Source organism: Mustela lutreola, chromosome 10, assembly GCF_030435805.1.
Source record: "Mustela lutreola isolate mMusLut2 chromosome 10, mMusLut2.pri, whole genome shotgun sequence".
Classification (NCBI taxonomy): Eukaryota; Metazoa; Chordata; class Mammalia; order Carnivora; family Mustelidae; genus Mustela; species Mustela lutreola.
Window position 1 is genome coordinate 4,898,651 of NC_081299.1, and position 19,033 is coordinate 4,917,683.

At 57.8% G+C, this 19,033-nt stretch overlaps 1 protein-coding gene across 15 annotated transcripts in view; it reads left to right on the forward strand.

The window, feature by feature from the left end:
* Nucleotides 1–19,033, forward strand: part of CAMTA1 (calmodulin binding transcription activator 1) — an 815,661-nt gene that overhangs the window by 578,379 nt on the left and 218,249 nt on the right. For 13 of the 15 annotated variants that reach the window (XR_009345336.1, XR_009345329.1, XR_009345330.1 and 10 more), the window contains one exon: nucleotides 1,961–2,032. The exons of the other annotated variants lie outside the window; for them this stretch is intronic. Coding sequence is in view for 6 of the 13 variants with exons in the window: in XM_059137385.1 (XP_058993368.1) it covers nucleotides 1,961–2,032 (72 nt within the window). In the remaining 7 variants the exon portion in view is untranslated. The remainder of the gene's footprint in view (nucleotides 1–1,960; nucleotides 2,033–19,033) is intronic. 15 annotated transcript variants of the gene reach the window in all.

The window sequence follows — 19,033 nt, forward strand, 5'->3', positions numbered from 1 at the left end:
TCCTTCCTGTGGGCTCTCAGGAGGAGCACGAAGTAGGCTTTGGGTAAATTCCTGGTGGGTCCTCATGTGTGGTTCAAAGACACTACAGCCCAGCCCAGGCAGATCAGCAGTGACGGGGGGTGGACGGGGTTGCCCATCAACCACGTTCTTTTCAAGTTCAAGAAAAGACAGTGGAAAGAGAGGGAGACAGGTGGGGGGGGGGGGTGTCTGCAAACCCTCAAAAGGAATGAACAGTGGGAAAAAGCAGATGTGTAGCCTTTTATTTCAAAGAAACAGGAGAGAGTTCTTCTCTCAACAATTCACGTCTCTCTCCATTTGGCTCATTCTGTGAGTCAGAGTAATGAAACTGCCCATGAGGACATGCAAATCCCAAAGGAAAAGAGCTGATTACAGTTGCAGGTGAGCTGCTCCTTTGTGGCAAACAAGTGCTCACAGGAAACGTCCAAACAGAGGTCTCCTTCGGCAAGGAGGACTGAGTTATCAGAAATAAAAGTGAAAATGCAGTGGATTAAAAACCAGAAAAGTCAGGAAAGAATATTGGCTTCTTAATAATAAACACACTTTGTGGGCAAGAATTGCAAGAGAATCGTTTAAATTAATTTCCGCTTTGTTTGGTTGGTTTATATGGGGTTTAGTCCCAGCTGACAGCAATCTGTAAAAGTTCTAACATATTGGAAATCTGATTTCCTTACAGCCAGAATCCCATAGTCCAAACTGATTTCTCTTTCAACTCTGCTAATCAGACAGGCAGGGCTCAAACGGACTCCTAGTAGAACCAGATCGCACTCAGTCTTTTGGGGGGTGTTTTAAATACAGAGCTGCTGGCTGGTCCTCCCTGTAGCACCGGTGCCAGGGGCAGGGGGTGGTGCTGTGCTGAGGTTCAAATGAGCACTGAGAGGTGAAGCGGAGACCTCGCTCATCCTGGGCCTGCGAGGCTCCAGGGCCCTGCCTTCACTTTCTACCCCACCGATTCGGGAATCTGTGCTTTGGGAAGCCAGGGAAACTGCAGGAGATGGCAAGACAGTGTTCTGGTTTGGAATTCGAGGCCACAAAAGAAAAGGCATCATCCTGTTCCCCTGAGACTCTCAGAGCTGGGTTTTCAGAGGCACCTGAAGGGCTGTTCTCACCGGTCCCCCTTCCCCGCCTCTACCTTCAGGCCGGTCCCCACAGTGTCCAGTGCTGTGTGCACCATACACCGGGATGCTCCACATAGCCGGGTCCAAGTGTCGCGTCCCACTGCCTCCCCCCGCCCCCGACGCACACACCCTCCTGATTCTCCAAAACCATCTGCCAAAGATGCAGTTTAACCTTACAACAAACAGAAATGTGAATGAACAAACTAATTAAAAGCCAGCAAGTGGGGTGTGCACAAGGGGCCCCTTGGCCTCCCGAGGGCAGTCCTAGAAGCGTTGCCCCCCACCCGTCCCCCATCAGCTTCAGAGGTCCCACCAGTCAGGGTTGCCTGGCACGACGCCCTTGACCAGGGAAGGTCTAGAGTGTGGCGTGCGTGTGTGCGTGCGTGCGTGGGTGCGTGCGTGGGTGCATGCGTGCGTGGGTGTGTGCGTGTTTGGATCAATTCCAGATAGGTTCATTCTCTCCCCACACACCGAGGGGTCTTAACCTAGGCTCTGTGAATGAACTCCAAGGGTAACTCCAAGCCCCTAAAATTATAGACAAAATGCATATGTATGTGCATTGTCCTGGTGCCCGGGGTTTTCTGGGTCCTTCCATGCCTCTAAGGGCCCCCAAAAGGGAAAGCACCCCGGCCGTCCATCGGTGTTGGCCCGCGAGTGCTTTTTAGATACAGACCCTATCCTGGCCCCGGAACAGAGTTGCCCACCCTCAGCCTCCCTGGGTGCCGGCAGCGTCCGTGGCCCTTTCTCGTTCCTTCTCTGTTGCGCCGTCTCTCTCCCTTCCTTCCCTCTTTCCAACTGAATTCTCGTTTTTCCTCTCTCCCTAGTGCTTGTACGGCTGCTATGTCCATTCCTCCATCATCCCCACCTTCCACCGGAGGTGCTACTGGCTCCTTCAGGTAGGTGGCTGGGACTGGGTTCTTCTTCCGTCTCCGGTGCCGGGGAATGTCTGTGGAGGGAGCTGCGCGGGCGTGGGGCTCCTGCGTGCGGCGGCCTGGGGCCGGGGCGTCGCGGCCAGCTCTCCTCGGGGCGTCGGCGTGGGGTGCGGAGGCCAGGTGTGTGGCCAGCCCGGTGCGCCGTCAGGTGCCAGGACGGGGAGAAGCCTCGTGGGGGGGGGGGCAGTCTTTCCTGCCCCAGGAGATCAAAGCCCCACCAGGAGCTAACGGGGTGTCCTCTTGATGAGGACAGAAAGGAGGCCGAGCCCTCTGCCCCTGACAGCAAAATGCCTGTGGGCTGAGAGCTGCATGTCCGTTTCTTCGTGCGGGTCAGTCAGTCGTTGGCACTTGCGGAAGATCGGCTCTGGAGGCACGCCAGCGCCAGTCGGGTTGATCGGAATGGCTGTTGGGAGAGGAGGAGCCCGTGGCTCAGCAGAGAGGAGTCTGGGCAGTGATTTGTGATGTGTGCCCTGCAGTGGGACGGAGAAGGGGCTGGAGGAGCCCCCCTAGGGTTGCCTGGCTGCCAGTTCCGTGTCCGTGGTGCTCGCACACAGTGTGGCTGAGTGGTCATCGGTGGTCATCCTGCTGAGGAGAGGTGCTGAGGGATCCTTCAGTCGGGCTGGACCTGGGTCCTCTGGAAAGCTTGTCCTCTGATCCTCAGTGGCTCTCTGCGGGCCCCAGCCTCCAGGGGCCAGGCCCAGGTGCCCCAGTTTCTTCCTCCTGCCTCTCCCCAGGCTTTGCTGCCTCTGACCTTGCCTGCTATGATTCCACTTTGTGCACCCACATCGGTTCAAGGGCCCCCGGGCTGGAGGATCTCCCTGGCTTGGCAGTGCGGTTGGGAGGGGTCTGGCAGAGAGTAAACAGCCCCCAGTGTCACGATGTGCATTCAGGGAGCAGGGATGTGTGATGGGCCTCGGTCCCAGGGAAGGTGGCCTGGAAGGTATCTGCGGGGCCCAGAGCCATCTCGATGTGGACACAGAGGCTCAGCCCAGCCCCTGCCTCCAAGCCCTTGCCCATCTCCCTCAGTTCCAGAAATAATTGTCTGTGGTTCAGCAAGTTCATTAGCGGATGACGCCTGAGATTGTCCGAGGATGTGCTGATTTGCAAAGACACGGCTTCCCTGACATCTTGCCCCGCTGTCAGTTTCCGGGGTTTGTCTCCCCGGGAGGCCGGCCTAGAAGGACCAGTTTCCTGATCACTCGGCCTCACGTTCTTGTGAAAGGGCCCCCCACATGGTCATGGGATGATACTTCTCGTCTTGTCAACACAAAAGGGTTTTTTTCGACCTGGCTGCGGGGGTAGTGTGTGGGGCTCCCACCTTGCACGCAGGGATCCGGTGAAATGGGAGCCTGTCCTTGTGTCCCTGGGGTCACACTCTGGCCGCCGAAAAATATTTTCAGCCTGAGCAGCCTGCAGCCCGGTCCTCTCCTTCCTGGGCTTCCCAAGGCCCCAGGGCCCAGTTTGGCTGTTTTGCTTTATGGTTCCTGTCCCATCGAAACACCTCATGGGCACACATTCCTGAGTCTGATTCCCGGCCTGCCCACTGCCCTTTTGCAGCAGTGCCCCAGCTGGCTTCCTGCCAGCCAGCTTTCCCTGCAGCCTGGCTCTCTGCTCTTCCGGGGCGTGCTCTGTCCTCCGGGCCTGCCCTCCCACACCCACACCTCCGCCTGTCTCCTCCGATCCCATCACGGCCTGTGGCTTTCTAATCCCACTAGATTTACTTTCCTCAAATCAGACACGGGCGGGTTGCCGTAGGGTGTGCTCATTACCCCTCGAAGCGGGATTCCACTCACTCCAATTCGGCTCCTCTTGCCTGGTTTCTGGGGCCAGGAGAGAACTGGGGGGCCCCGGGGTGGGGTGCAGGTTGGCAGCTGTCCCAGCCCCACCCCCCCATGCTTTGGTCCTGGCCACCGTATGCTAGAGACACACCGGGGGTGATTCTCGTCCCTCTGGGTCTGTTACTTCCAGCTGGCAGGGGACCCCTTCTCCCCAAAGGAAGTATCACAGGAACTGGTCGCTTAAGGGCAGACCTGGGCCCCTTTATTTTCTCTTCCCAGCCCCAGGGAGTTGTCAGTCCAGAGCATCGCCCCGTTTCTGTGAGCAGGTGACAGGAGGGGCACACACAGGGGTGAGGGCTCCTGCCCCCCAGCCCAGGCTGGGCAGTAGAGGTTGAGGAGCAAAGGCCAAAGCAATTAGCGGGGCGCCCATCCCCCATGCGCCGGACAGCCGCTGCGGCAGCCGGCGCCGCTCAGAGGAATTTGTTCCAGTGCTAATGACAACACCAGGATAATGACAGTGTGACCAGGTTAATTTCTCTGATATTAAACAGGAAAGAAGCCACGAGACTCTGGCCCAGATGGAAATCGGCCCAGGTTTGCCTCTGATACCAATTACCAGGAAAAGGGATTGGGCGCAGCGGGGGATGAGGGGGTCGGGACAGGGGCTGAGGCAGGAGCTCAGGAAGCAGGCCGCACCCAGCCTGTCCCCGGGCTCCCGGGGAAGCCAGCCTGGTCCCCTGAAGCCACCAGCTGCTGGCCACGCCCCTCAAGGCAAGAGGGGTGTGAGGGGCTAGGGGACAAGGGGAGCCCTCCTGAGAGGGAGCAGGGAGAGGGAGGAGGGCTTCTGGGTAAAAGAGAGTTTGTTGATGGGGCAGTCCCACTGCCACACCCACTGCCCTGCCAACCCAGCAGCCAGCGCAGCCTCTGGGATCCCGAACGGATACCGTTTGTCCCCAGGCCGCTTAACGCGCAGGGCCCTCTGACCACGCAGACCTGGTTTTCCTCTGCCGCCCAACCGTGAGGTCCCTGACGGAGGGATCTGCACCCCTCGTCTCTCCATAGCCCAGCACAGAGCCTCAGCAGGCAGAGAGGGGCCGGCCGCCCGAGGACCAGGCGTGAGAGAGCCTATGACCTGGGGCAGGAGGTCAGCAGAGGATCGGGGACAGGCGGGGGACAGGAGCCGACACATCACTGAAAAGTTTTGGAGTGATCCAGTTTTCCAGGGAGAGAGCTACCCTGCCGCTCTCCAGCTGGTAAATATTTTATGAAGATGTGAGCAGCGAGTCGAGTGAGGAGGCAGAGGGGAGGGGAGTGAAGCCCCACGGTTCATGAGGTCATTGTCACGACCCGTGTGCGCCACACAGAGTTATCTGCCCAGCTGGCTCAGGGCCTTTGGGAGATTTGCCCTGGGACTTGTCCCCGGGCTCCCGGGAAGCCAGCCTGGTCCCTCCCCTGAAGCCCCGGCTGCTGGCCAGGATACCTGCCTCCTTTGTCACATCATGTCTCCCCAGCCTCTGCGTGTCACAGCTGCCAGGACCCCTTGGCTCCCCTGAGCTCAGCCGCTGCATTGCCTAGAGAGACATGGAGGCCCAGAGAGGGCAGGGCCAGACCTAGGACCGCCCCGCTGGTCAGCTCTGGAGCTGGCTGGGGTCAGGCTCCCCGATCCTTTGCCTCTGCCTCCAGTGGCCTAAACTCGGTTACCCCTGTAGTTGCGTGGCCCTGGGCCCGGCTGGGGGCCGGAGGACGGGTGGCCACTCTGGCCAGGGGGCCACTCCTGGGGTGAGCCGGGCAGCAGGCTCTCGGTCTCCATCCCTGCCGCCTGCAGACTCTCCTGTTTGGGATCTTCTCACACTCAGGGAAGGGCCTTCCTGCCGCCTCCTGCATCCCCTTCTCGGGCCCCCCCTTCCCATCCATTTGGGCAGTTCTGCCCATCCACAACCGAAGGAGAACAGCCCCTTTCAGGCTAGACTTTGCAGCAGATTCTGTATGGCTCGTGTGGAAACTAGTTCTGCTTCTGATGAGTGCTTTTCGTGGTGCCCTTGTGCTCTAAAATGCTTAATGAATGTTTTCTGTGCTCGAGTGGCACAGGGGGTGTGTCCCTGCGGTCTGCTGCCACCATTCGGGGGGCTGTTGGGCTGCCCAGACCAGCGCACTGGGGTGTGGGTAGCAAGAAGCTCCTTCTCGGCCCACCCTGGCTGCAGGCACAGAGGCCTGTGGGCTCACAAGCACCGCCGTGCAAGCACAGGGACCCGGGGGCTTTGGGGGCTCCGGAATAGGGGGTCCCTAAATCACTGGAGAAGGACGGGTGTCTGGGTTCCAAGGAGGAGCTGAGGTCTTGCTCTGCCCCGACGACCTGAGCATCTGAAGCTGTGAGCACATGGGCGCCGAGTCCTGGCCGGACAGCGCATGGGATCCTTACCGTAGACCCAGTGTCAGCCGGGAGGCCAGGCTGTCCGGAGTCCCATAGTCACTGAGTCGACAGAGGACACCCCTTGCCGCCCTCTCTGTCTCCCAGGGCCCCAGCAGCATCCTTTCCTATAGGAGTGGCTACAGACGGCCAGCTTTGGGCACCCAGCCCCAGGTCTCAGGAGAGAGGAGGCAGCTCGGGGCCCACACTCTCTGCTTCCTGCCTTGCCTTGAGCTCGGCCAGCCCTGCCCCTCCCCGTCGTGGCAGGTGCCGGGATGCCGTGTGCTCTGAGTGCCATGCCATGGGGGCCCACGTGGAGCCAGCCCAGAGGGGTACACACGTGGGCCACCAGCTCCCGGGGAGCTAACTCCTGGCGGCTCTGGCCCCACTAGAACCCCCAGCCCAGGAGCGAGGGAGGCCTCAGTCACAGCACTCTGTCTTCTAGGGGAGGAGACCCCCATTCCTGCTTGGGCAGAGCCTCAGGCTCTCCTCACAAGTGCTGTGAGAACCCGTTTCCCCACCTGCTTGGTAAGGCCCGCAGGCCGTGCTGAAGCCCGAAATCCCTTGGTCGGGTTCGGGGTCCAGAGATGGCCTTGCCTCCGCGGGGCAGCGCCCCTCCTGCCTGGAGGAGGGGGCTGAAAGGGCAGCCGGGGGTGAGAGGCGGGAGCCAGCAGCCTCCCCAGGCTGACCCCGGGCTCTGCAGCTTCTCAGACTGGGCCCCGGAGAAACACACTTGCTCCGGTGCTGGGGACAGTCCCAGGGAGCAGCTCTGGGTCCGCTTCTCCTCCAGACACAGGCCTCGACCCCATCGACCCCAGCATGTCTGCAGGGCCCCTGCCTGCCTCGGCCCTCAGCCTCCTCACTCAGAGCAAGATCTGTGGGACCCCGAAGGGCGTGCCCTGAGACCAGGCATCCCCAGCCAGCAGGGGAGAGGACAGGGGGGCAAACAGGCCTCCTCACCCAGCACCCGGACTGCCACACCCCTGTGGGTGTGAGTGTGTCCCCACACGTGTCTATTTCTCTCCAACACATGCTCCCTGTGCTGCCTCTGCCTCCCCAGGTAGGGTCCTCAGAGCTCACTGCTGCCCCCGAAGAGTCCACATGGGGGCACGGTTGGGTCCAGGGGAGGCATCCTGCAGGGTCACGGGACATTTGCTCCTGTCCCCAGTGCGTCGCCCATCTTGGCACCCCCACATGGCATGGAGTGGTAGAATGAGGGCCACTGGCCCTCTGTTTGGGATGGTGTTTATTTTAACCCCTTGAAATTGTGGAGTTGGGTCCCCTAGGGAAGCCGCTGGTAGCCTCGTGCCTCTGCACGGTTCACCAATCTCTCTGCGTCTCCGTTTCCTCCTCAGTGAACGGGGACAGTTAGTGTCACTGCACAGGGCTGGCACTGAGAAATAGGAGAGGTACAGCCTGCTGCGTGGGCACACAGAGCCGGCTCCTGGCACACAGCAGGGGCCCAACAGGGGACAGCTCCGGGAGGGACCTGTGAGCCGGGATCCTGACACCCCCGAGAAAGCTGTGTGCAGGGGCTGGAGCCAGGGCCCCCCAGCACGTGAGCCGCTCAGGACCCGTTGACCAGGGGTGTCTCCTGCGAGCCACCCTCCCCTGCAGCAGGACACAGAAAGAGACGCATTCCAGAATTGGTGGCCGAGTTGTCACTGTAAATGTCCCTTGCCCCCACCCCAAAAGACTTGAAATCTCTCTGGGGAATGATCAACTCTTTCTGTAACTTGTGACCCACGTGCCCTCCTACCCGACTCCCACTCACTCCTTCTGGAAGTGCGGCCCCACCGAGGACCTTGTGCTGCAAGTGAGCCGGTCGCAGAGGGGACCAGAAGCCCCGAGCAGGCACCTGCAGGAGCGTAGCCACACTCAGCCCTCAGTCCTCAGGCTCGTCCTGGTGGTGGGGACATCTCCACCAGTCCTACCAGAGTAGGACTCCACCAGCAGGCCATCCCCACAGGGCAGGTGACAGTCCAGCAAAAGAGATCTGCCCGCCTCCCCCCTCGCCTCCCCCCTCCCTCCCCCTCCCCCCTCCCCCCTCCTTTCTTTCCTGCCTTCCCTTTCTTTCATCTTGTTTTCTGATGAAAGATATTATAGCTTCATAAAAAATACTCAAGGCTTCTTGCTCAGGAAGGCTTTCTGTGTCACTGGGGCGGGATCGAAGTGGCGGGGACGTGGAGCGTTGCAGAGCGTGCTCTGCACGTGGTCCCAGGAACGTGTCGCGCGGTACTCGGACTGCGATTCCGTGGGGCTTGCCGGGACGTGTGGCTTTGATGGGGCTTAGAGCAGCAGGAGGCATTGTCACCAGCCTGGCCGGCCGTCCCCGTGGGGGCAATTTCACCACATGCTTCAGGGAAGAGAAACGAGTTGGTACCTGAGCCCCAGGCCTGGCGCTGCGGGAGGCAGGAGCCCCCTGCCCAGGGGAGACAGTGGGGAAGTACAGGAAGGTGGTGGCGCAGGGAACAGAGCAATACCCCATCTTCTGAGTGACCCAGGTTCCTTCTCGGGGGTGGGGCACAGCAGTCGCTTCCCCAGCAAGCAGGGAAGGCCTTTGGCAGCGGGGCAGGGGAGGGGCAGGGGTAGAGAAGGTGGCTCCGGGCTTCTGGTGGGGGGTGTCCCAGGGCTCATTCCTGGGCCGCCTCCTTCTGCCACTTCGATTCTAACTAGCAGCTTCCACTCTGTTTTCCATTAATGTGCCTTGAATAACGTGACGAGAAGATAAGGTAGACACTAGGAATTTACGGTGCTATGCAAAAATTGCTCAATTCCATTAAGATTTCAGGATCCTTGCCAGGCTGCACAGCCGAGCGGGTATTATTTCCTTCTTAGACATCTTTGCTTGATTGCAATTTATGATGCCAAGGCCTCTGCCGTACCCACCTAAAGCCTCCGGAAAAATATGGCCATCGCCCCAAAGCAGCCATTATTCTCTCTAAGGAAAGTCACTGGGTATTTTCCAGAAGATTCCCTCATCCTGATGGCCTTCTCTGAGGGCGGGGGAGCAACCTGCAATCAGGTCCCAGCTGCTAGACCCTCACCCTGCAAATCTCTACCGCCTGCTCAGGGGAGGAGGGACCCTCCGCCCCGCGTGCTGGGCCAGGAAGGTGTCCAGCAGGGAGACCTTGAAGGCACAGGAAAGGCTTCCCACTGGCCGCCTGCAGGCACCCCAGGGCCCACGGTTTAAATTCAGCTCTGTGCTTCCCTACCACGGACGCTGGCCAAGCGAATGACGTTCCTTGAATCTTACTTCTCTGTCTGTAAAACAGGCAGGAAGGACCTCTCTCTCCTGGGGTCCCTGGGGGGGTGGACGGAGCTAAGCCTCACAGAGGTCTTTGGGTTGTGCTTGGCAATGGTGGCTCTGATCACCGCCCCTCACCATGTATTTCCAGCAGCCTTTGCTCTAGGGGATCGTGTGGGTGCCTGTCGCTGGCAAGGTCTGAGGTGTCCTCCAGACCAGCTCTCAAGTGGCAAAATGCTAGGACCCTCCCATGTCCCTTTGTGGTGACAGGCCCTGCGGTCTCAGGCGGGAACTTGGTGCCGGCCTAGCAAAAGGGACCTCCACACCGTTGCCATCATGCGCTTCTCACCTCACCCCCATGCCCCCTTCTCTCGCCGTGTCCCCTCAGCTCCCTGCCCCACTGGGACAGGCCGCCGTCTATCCTGGCCCGTCCTGCAAACCCCTTCTGTCCTTCAGCCCCCCAAGGTCCGAGCCGCCTGGACCAGACTGGAAGACAGAGCAAGAAGGCGGTGTCGCTCCTTGGAGATGGAAATTATTAATTAGTCTTATTATCCAGGACTTGTCAGTCTCTTAATCCTTCCGTCTGCAGAGGGCTTTCTGCCTTTACGGCGGGTGTTGTCAGCTTGGCTAAGCGATTGTCTTTAATGGAAAGGCAGAACAATGGGCGATAGGGTTTGGTTACTATCTTTATTTATCAAGCCAAACAAGCCCTGCTCCCCTTTGACAGAGCATCCTTCAAAGGTGGCAGGCAGGCAAAAGCCGCTTAGCTTCCCTTCCGGATGGGGTTTAATATGGGACTTTTGTTTAATTATCCTTTTCATGTAATCTTCAACTGACATTCTGTCCTTCTATCCTAATCTCCTTTGGAGCAAAGGGGAAAGGGTGGCTTCCAAAGCGGAGACAAAAGAAAAGGCTTTCTATTTTGTCTCTGAAAGAACTCAAAGGGCTGCAAGTGAAATTCAGATGTAACTTGATAAGAGTGAACCTGTAACTGCGAGGCCTTCCATTGGTGAGCTCTGTGTGTGACTGTCAGATGCTCGCTCGGGTCCCCTGACGTCCCCCAGCTGGTGAAGCTGACCTTCCCCGGCAGGTGATCAACTCGGGTCCCATCCTCGCTGCTTCCCCCCAAAAGATGGTCCAGTGCTTTTTGGGACTGTGATTCCCGTGCGAGACCCCACACACTCCAGACTCACCGGTGTGTGCGGGCGAACGCAGGTATCTCTGACCCTCACTCCTCCCCGCTCGGCTCTCTTGCTGTCCTCCCTGTGAAGGGCTCTGGCGAGGCCAGCGGAGACTTCTTGCCATCCCCACACCATTCCCAAGCTGGGCAGGGCGTCCTGAGGGCTTTCCCCTCTCTTGCTCCAGACACACCGGAGTCCTCCTTGGTGATGGGGACTGTTAGTGGGGTCCATACCTTCCTGGGCACCTGGCTCCTGGGGGATGACAGCCCTAAGCCTAACACAGGCCCAAAGCAAGGGGCACAGCCCCGCAGAGCAGCCCTTGCGAAGTCTTTGGAACCTGGCGGCCTCCCCTAGCCCTCACCCGCAGCAGTCCTGCCCACCTCTTTCTTTGGTCTTCCGCAGCTCTGCCTTCTTGCTTCTCCCTTATCCCCATCAACTTCTGGCACGTTACTGGCCCAACAGAATGCTCCCCTGTCCAGCAGGAGTCCTCAGATACGTGCCCCAGCCCACCCTCCCCGCACCCCACGCCTCCTCTCTCTCTCCTTCCCTCCATGCCGGGTGCCACACCCCGGGCTCACCCACGACCTCCAGATTGTGAAATCCAAAGGTCATGTCACTGCATCCGCTTTTCTGACCTCCAGGCAGCAATTACCAAGTTGGCCATTCCCTCCTTCTGGAATGTTCTCTTCTCCTGCGTCAGGGAATCTCCCTGTCTCCCTCATTGCCTGTTTTTTGCAGACTCCTTTTCTTTTCCACCCCTCCGTGATGGTGTGTCCCTGGGCTCCCTGGGCCTTCTCTCTGTCTACACTCTCTGCCCGAGTCGTGTCACGCACTCTCGTGGCTGCCCTTGCTAGCTCTGCATGGACGCCTACATCCTGACCTCGCCGCTAAGTGCCAGACTTCCGCATACAGCAGTCCATTCAGCATCCCGCCCCGATGCGGAATCAGCATCTTGGGCTTCCTAAGGCCAAAGCAGAACCTGATCTCCTCCATGTGCTCACCTTCCCACTGCGGCCCCCACAGCGCTGCTGCCCAGGACGTGAGCCGGGCTTTGCTTGATTCCCATCCTCTGCCCACAGCCTTCTTCCACATCAGAAATATGTCTCAGCTGTATTCCCCCCCCCCTTCTCTTCCACTACTACCAAGTTAAAACCACCACCATCTCCTGTCCCAGCACGAGTCTATCCTGCGTCTATGGTCCATTCTTCACCAAGGAGCCAGAGGGGGCCCCTCATATCCCTAATCATACCAGGGCTCATGCTTTAAACCAGTTCGATAAATCTGTACGGCACTTAGAGTAGCGGTCAAACCCTTTCCAGGCCATGAGGGCCTGTACCTCCAACCTTGTCCTTCCTCTCCCTTAGCCCTCTCTGGCCACGCTGATGTCTTCCTGCCCCTCACTTGAGTCAAGCTTTCTGGCCCCAGGACCTTTGCGCCTGCTCTTCCTGCTGCCTGGAAGCCCAGCTGGACCTCCATGGTTGACATAAGATTCAGGCTCCATTCCATCCCTCAGTTCTTCCGCAGAGTCTTCCTGATACCCCAGCTAACTTTCCCTCCCTCTCTGGCAAACCATCACCAGCATTGTGTTATGAAATATTAAGATATACAGAAAAGTTGAAGGAATTTAGACCACTCAGATTCCACTGCTAACATTATATTGCTTTCTCTGTTGTAAGTCCTTCCCTCCCTCTTACTTATTTTTCATGCATTTCACATGAGCTGTAGACAGCAGTTGGCCTCCCCCGAGTATGGCAACATGGGTATCATTATTCTTGACCCCAGGTCAAGGTACGTGCAGTTCTCCTTTTGCTTTGAGGTGCAGTCCCCACACAGGGAAACAGTTGGAGGCACCAATGTCAAGGTCGTTGATGAGCTGTGGTCAACATAACCCAAGCCCACAGCAAGATTTAGAGTGTTCCTGTCACCCCTGAACCCCCCCACCCATGTCTCTTCCCACGCTGTGCGCTGGAGGTTCCCCTATTCTAGCTGTCCACCACGGACTCTTTTTTCCTGTTCTAGAACTTCCCATCAATGCGATCGTACAGCATGTCCTTGTCTTCTTAGGTGAGGCTTCTCTCAGGCGGCACGTCTCCTGCAATTCACGGGCCACATCCCCTGCCACGGTGTTAGCTATTCTCATCTCCCGCCCCCTCCCCAGACTTCGTAAGGGCAGGGACAGCCTGTTGTGGTTGCTGCTACCTCTCCAGTGTCTAGAGCTCTGCCTGGCAGGTGGGTCTGGATCTGTTGGGTGGGTGTGGAAGGTCTGTATGTCCAGCCAGAAGACAGGCTCCCCGGGGATGCTCCCAGGCCCTCCCCCGGTGGCCCCCGGTCTTCCCTGTGCCCCACAACCACCGGCATCCAAATTGGGTAAAGACAGCAGAAGGGATAAGCTTTCAACAGCACACGCCTCCTTCCTTCCAGCCTTCCTCCACCCGTCCTGAAGCGGGAGGAGGTTTGCTCTCCAGAGACCCCGTTAAACTGGCCATAATATGGGGAGAAGTTGTCAGAGTCCGTGGCACACCCAGGACAGGGAATCTGGGGACGCGAGGCTTGAGAATTTTCTGTGAGGTTAGCTTGGAGCATTGAGAAGGAAATCCAGAGCAGAAAGGTTTGTTGATCCCAAATTGCTGAAAGATTTCTTAATTTGGAGACAAAGTTCTTAAAACAATGCTGTCAGTTCCAAAGACGTGCGCTCCTGTGGGTCTCTCGACTTGCTCTGTCTCTGCTCTGATTCTCTGCCGGAGGGTGGGGTGGAGCGGGAGGCTCCCTTGCAAAGGCCCCAGCCGAGGTCCCTGGTGCAGGTTAAAACCCAAGGACAGGTAGCAGGACACAGGTGGGGTGCTCTGTGCCCACAAGCACCGGGCATCATCCTCGGGCAGCTATGGGCACAGAGCCCTCACTGGCCTTGGGAGACACATCTGACAGCCCGAGGGGGCCCCATCACTCGGAGACAAGAGATGGGCCTGGTTCAAGGAGCCACCACACACGGTCACTTGGCTGGAGAGACCCCGTAGGGCGGCACCTCTGTTGGGGTTAGCCCTAGGGCTCCTAACCGCACGACAATCTTAACAACAGTAGCACAACCCGCTGTGTCAGACCTAATGCAAAACACTTGGAATTCTCCATGAAGACTCATGGCAGCACTGCTCCATTTTATGGGTGAGAAAACTGAATCCCAGGGATGGGTTCATTAGCCCAAGGCGACACAGCTCTGTGTCACTCTGGAAACGGGATTAGAACCCAAATCAGTATAGCCCCGACTGAGCTGCCCTCTCCCTGCTCGGATGCCACGGAGCCCCAGTCCTGGGCCTTTCCCTCCCCGACCATCACCAGAATCTCCTCTCTGCCCTGGCCAAGCCTCTGCTGCCGGTATTCATGGCTGAAGACTTTGGCCGACTCCGGGTCCCCGCTCACCACAGGATACGATGTCTGGCCTGGGGAACTCCAGCAAAGTCTCAGACCAGCTTTTTCTGTCGTCTCCAATAAACTAGGATTTAGAAATTCAGCCCTGAGTTCTCACCCACCTGCCCCCTATGCTCGAGGCCACCCCCATGGCCCCAGCCTCTCCCGACCGGTGTCCTCCTGCACTCCCGACCTCGCACCAAAGCAGCTAGGCCCCAGGTGCACACAGGCAGGCACCGGCGGCCTGCCTTGTGTCACCTGTTCCTCTCTCCCAGTGTGGAGCAGTCAGCTCCACTGCCCCAGGGGAGACGGGAAGGAAGCCTGTCTCCGCCAGCCCTCCCGACAGGCATCACCATGCTGACAGTCACCGTGATGCTCTCTGACACACCCCTGCTCTCTGCTTTTCCTGGGAGCAGCTGCCTTTGGTGACAGGGGTGGCGGGGGGACTAGGGCGGTGACATGGGTCGAGCCAGGCCCAGGAACGGGGCACAGCACCTCTTCAGACAAGCCCTATAAAGTGGAGTGGTTGAGGCAGCTGGGGCAGAGAGCCACAGTGCGGGGCCGGCGCGCTCGGCTGCCTCCGGTCCGTGTCACTGGCGGGCTTTTCATCACTGGGACCCTCCAAGGCTCTGGGTGGCTGGGGGAGAGGGATCCAGAGGAGCTCCCCCACCCTCACTGAGTCAGGGCCCACTGTCCCCCCACACACACACACACCAGCCCCATCCCTGCTTCACTAGACGCTCTGAGCAACATGGGCAGCAGAGCTTAAAGCGACCTAGGAAACGAGTTGTCCTAACCCCCTGTTTGCATAGGAAAGCTGTCACCCAGGCAGCTGGATGACTTTGGTGGGGGTCCCCAAGTGACAGGAAGAACTGGGCGCGAATCCCGCTTCCCGACAGCCAGGCCAGCCCTCCTTGCAGGACGCCCCTCCCGGGGAGCCCTCAGGGGCTAAGGGCTCTAGCCAAGCCCGCTAGACCCCCCACTGCACATCTCAGCCATGGCCCCGGTGTCTGATCAGAGAGTGCGGGCTTACAACATTAGCCCGAGTTGAGCTTGATTAGATCAAAGACAGTCCTGCTGCCAGAAACAGATCTTGCGCTCAGCCCCAGGAATGAGGTTGGAGTTTCACCGCTGTTGGGGTACTGATGGCCTCTTTATGGACAAGACAGGCAGCCGCCTGTCTGCCGCTGTGGCCAGCTAAGACGTGGCCGGGCGTCTGTAGGGGCGAGGATTGTGTCCTGTGACGCTGTGCTGTTGTGTTGTTAGTGTTTCACAACCAGGCTCCACGATAACCAGAAGCCTGATGGGTAGCGTTCGCCAATTTCCATGGTGCAAACACTCCTCCCAGAGCTGGTTTCGAGATGTCCATTGGCTTACAACCTTCCTGAGTATTTGCCAAGTGGGACAAGCTGGACCTCACACACGCCTGCTTTATTGTTTCAGTGTAGCACAGACAAGGGGACGGACATCCGTGTCGCATGCCACAGGGCCTGTTTGGGCCTCTCTGCTCCTTGTCCAAGGTGGAGCCTCCTGCTTCGTGGAAGAAAAGGCAGGGTCTCCCTTTTGGGTCTCCCCTGGCACAAATAAGCTGGCACCATGGAGATTTCTGAGAGCAAAGGGGGCCTGGTCTGGGCACCTGAGACCCGGCCTCCAGAATGGTCTCTGTCTGCTTTACTCAAGGGTCCTACAGCATCTGCTGAGAGGCCTTCCAGTGTCATGCCAACCCACGCCCCTCCTGCCCCCTGTCCCACACTTGGGAGGATACAGGTGGACTTTCAGTCAGGGTCATGGCCGTACTGCCCCTGGGTCCCACTATGACACTCAGGGGTCCCCTCCAAGTGAGCCCAGCCCTTCCTCCCGTCAGGCAGCACCTTCCCGAGGCAAAGTCCTGCCTCGGAGAATCCCACTGCTTGTCTCGCCCGGGGCAGGAGCAGCGCCCTCCCAGCCTTCCCAGCTCCCCCCTCCAGCTCTGGGTGGGAACCCCAGCTCCGTACTCACCCCCTGGGGTCGTGACTTAAACTCTCCTTGCCGGCACAATGGAGACAGTGATGGTACCTGCATGGGAGAGTGGGGAGTGTTGAGAGGAACCAAAGCTCTAACTCCATGAAGTAGCTTGTCGTAAGAGCTCAGGAAACGGGAGCTGGCGGCAGGAAGGTTGGACTGTGACACGCAGCCCTCTGTGCCTCCCGCATCCGTCACTTCCCGTGGCACGCCCCTCGGTGGCTGGTGGCTGCTCCCCCATCTCTGGGTTAGCCCACGGAGCAAAGCAGCTGCGGCCACCAGGGCGGGACTGGGTGACTGGCACTGTGGGTAATAAGCCTTCACTCAGGGGCGAGCTGCCCCCTCCAGCTCCGGGGCCCAGCGGAACCATAACAGAGCCCTCAGGCAAAAGGAGAAATCCGTGATACCGATCCTGACTTTATCTAAAATTTCAGTGTTTGGTGCATCAAGGATTTTTGCGTAATTTTGATTTTTTTTTTCCAAAGGCTACAGCAAAATAGCATTTATCTCGGTGGCTGACCATCTGGGTACCCCTTGCATTAAGTGCCCGTGGCCTCACCCCGTGCCCTGAGCAGCCCGTGCCCATGAGTATTCCTGACAGGGTGATTCAAGAAAACTCATGGCAAGATTCCACATTCAGACGCCAGAGCCCGAGTGGCCTGGAGCGCACGTGAGGACAGATTCCTCCAGGTCCAGGACCTGGCTCAGGTTTCCAGCCCCTGACTGAGGCTGTTCCAGGGCACTGATAGGGACGACCCCAGAGGAGGGGTCGAGGCGTTGGCGTGTCCTTGGCCTTGGCATGCACTTCCTGCCTCCTGCCGCCTGGCCTCTCTGTTGTGTCTCGGCTGGAGTGTTCTCAGTTAAGGACTGCACCCAGACCTGACTTGGGCCTCTGAGCCAACCCCGAGCTGTGGCCACTGTCTTTTCTTTTCTTTTTAATTTTAGGTAGTTAACATACAGTGTGCAATACAGGCTTCCAGAATTCAGTTCTGTGGTTCATCACTTAGATGCAATAGCCCGTCTAGCCCGTCCCACACCCACCTCCCTCCAGCGGCCCTCAGTCTGTTCTCTATTGTTGAGCCTCCTGTGGCTTGTTTCCCTCTCTCTCTCTCACTCTTAATCCCCCTCCCGAATGTTCATCTGTTTTGCTTCTTTAATTCCACATGAGTGAAGGTATGTGGTCTTTGTCTTTCTCTGATTTATTGTGCTTAGCATGGTAACTCGCGTTCCAGCCACATTGTTGCAAATGGCAAGATTTCATTCTTTTTGAAGCCTGAGTAATATTCCCTTATATCTGTGACCACTTCTTTATCCGTTCGTCAGTCGGTGGACATTTGGGCTCTCTGCAGAGTTTGGCTCTTGTTGACACTGCTGCTGTAAACATCAAGGGACCACTTTCATACGCCATACCCGAAAGTAAATTCAGAACGGATGAAAGAACTAAATATGAGACAGAAAACTGTCAAAATCCTAGAGGAGAACACAGGCAGCAAGCTCTTTGACCTTGGCCGTACCAACTACTTACTAGTCACGTCCCCAGAGACAAAGGAAACAAAAGCAAAAATGAACTACTGGGAATGCATCAAGATAAAAAGCTTTTGCACAGCAAAGAAAACAGTCCACAAAACTAAAAGGCAACCTACGGAGTGGGAGGAGACATGTGCAAATGACAAATCTGATAAAGGATTAGTATTCGAAATCCATAAAGAACATATTAAACGTAACACTCAAAAACCAAAACATCCAGTTAAGAAATGGGCAGAAGACCCGAATAGACATTTCTCTAAAGAAGACGACCAGATGGCCAACAGACACATGAAAAGATGCTCAACATCGCTCAGCATCAGGGACGTGCCCATCAAAACCATGATGGGATCCCACCTCACCCCTGTCAGAATGGCTAAAATTAGCAACACAAGAAACAGCGATGCTGGCGAGGATGTGGAGAGAGCGGAACCCTCTTGCACTGCTGGTGGGAAGGCAAGCTGGGGCAGCCACTCTGGAAAACAGTGTGAAGATTCCTCAAAAAGTTGAAAATAGAACTACCAGTGATCCAGCTAATACACTAATACCCAGAGGATACAAAAAGAGAGAGAGAGAGAGAAATGCACATGTGGTCACTTTCCATTACCTCCACGCAGCTCTTCCAGGGAAAGAAAACCACGACAACCCATAGTAAAAGTGTTTTCCCTTTTCCCTGCAGCTCCGCCGACGCACCGTCTGACTGTCGGTGCTCATCATTTAGCCCCAGGGGCCACTCAGGAGACCGGGTCTTCCCACCGTCAGATCTGGAGGCCAGCGGCTCCCTGCAGGCTGGGCCCTAGCGCTGGTGTGTCCCAGGCAGGACGGGGTGGGGGCCTGGAGAGGCCAGGGGTGGATCCAGACCCTGGTTCAGCACCCCACCCTCAAAAGAGCCCCACAGCACCCCAGGCTTCATTCCTCAAGCCTGTGGGACCAAAAGGCCCTGGTGTGGGGTTGGAGTCAGCCTTTTCTGATTCAGCACCTCAGCCTTTTCCCGCTAGCACTTCTGCCCATGTCATCGCACACACACGTACACGCAGAGACACACACATGCATATGCGCGTGCGCGCACACACACACACACACACACACACATCCCTTCCTGCCCCAAGTGGAGCGTGACAACCCTGCCGGAGGCCCCAGCCTCAGGAGGAGCTGTGCCTCGTCTCTGCTGAGGGAGGGAAGAAGGAGCCAGGGAAGTCGTCCCTCAAAGAGGAAAATGCCCACAAAACGAGCGGGTTCCTCTCTGAGATGTTCCTCTCTGAGATTTCCTCTCTGAGACTTGTACATTATTTATTAACACTTAGGCTACATTCTTCTCAGAACCTAGCAAGAAAGGCTACTGTGAGTGGCGGGGCGGCCAGTTCTGAAGGGGGGACACCGCTGAGTGGTCCCTGAGAGCCCGGCTCCTGTCCGCACCCCTACCTC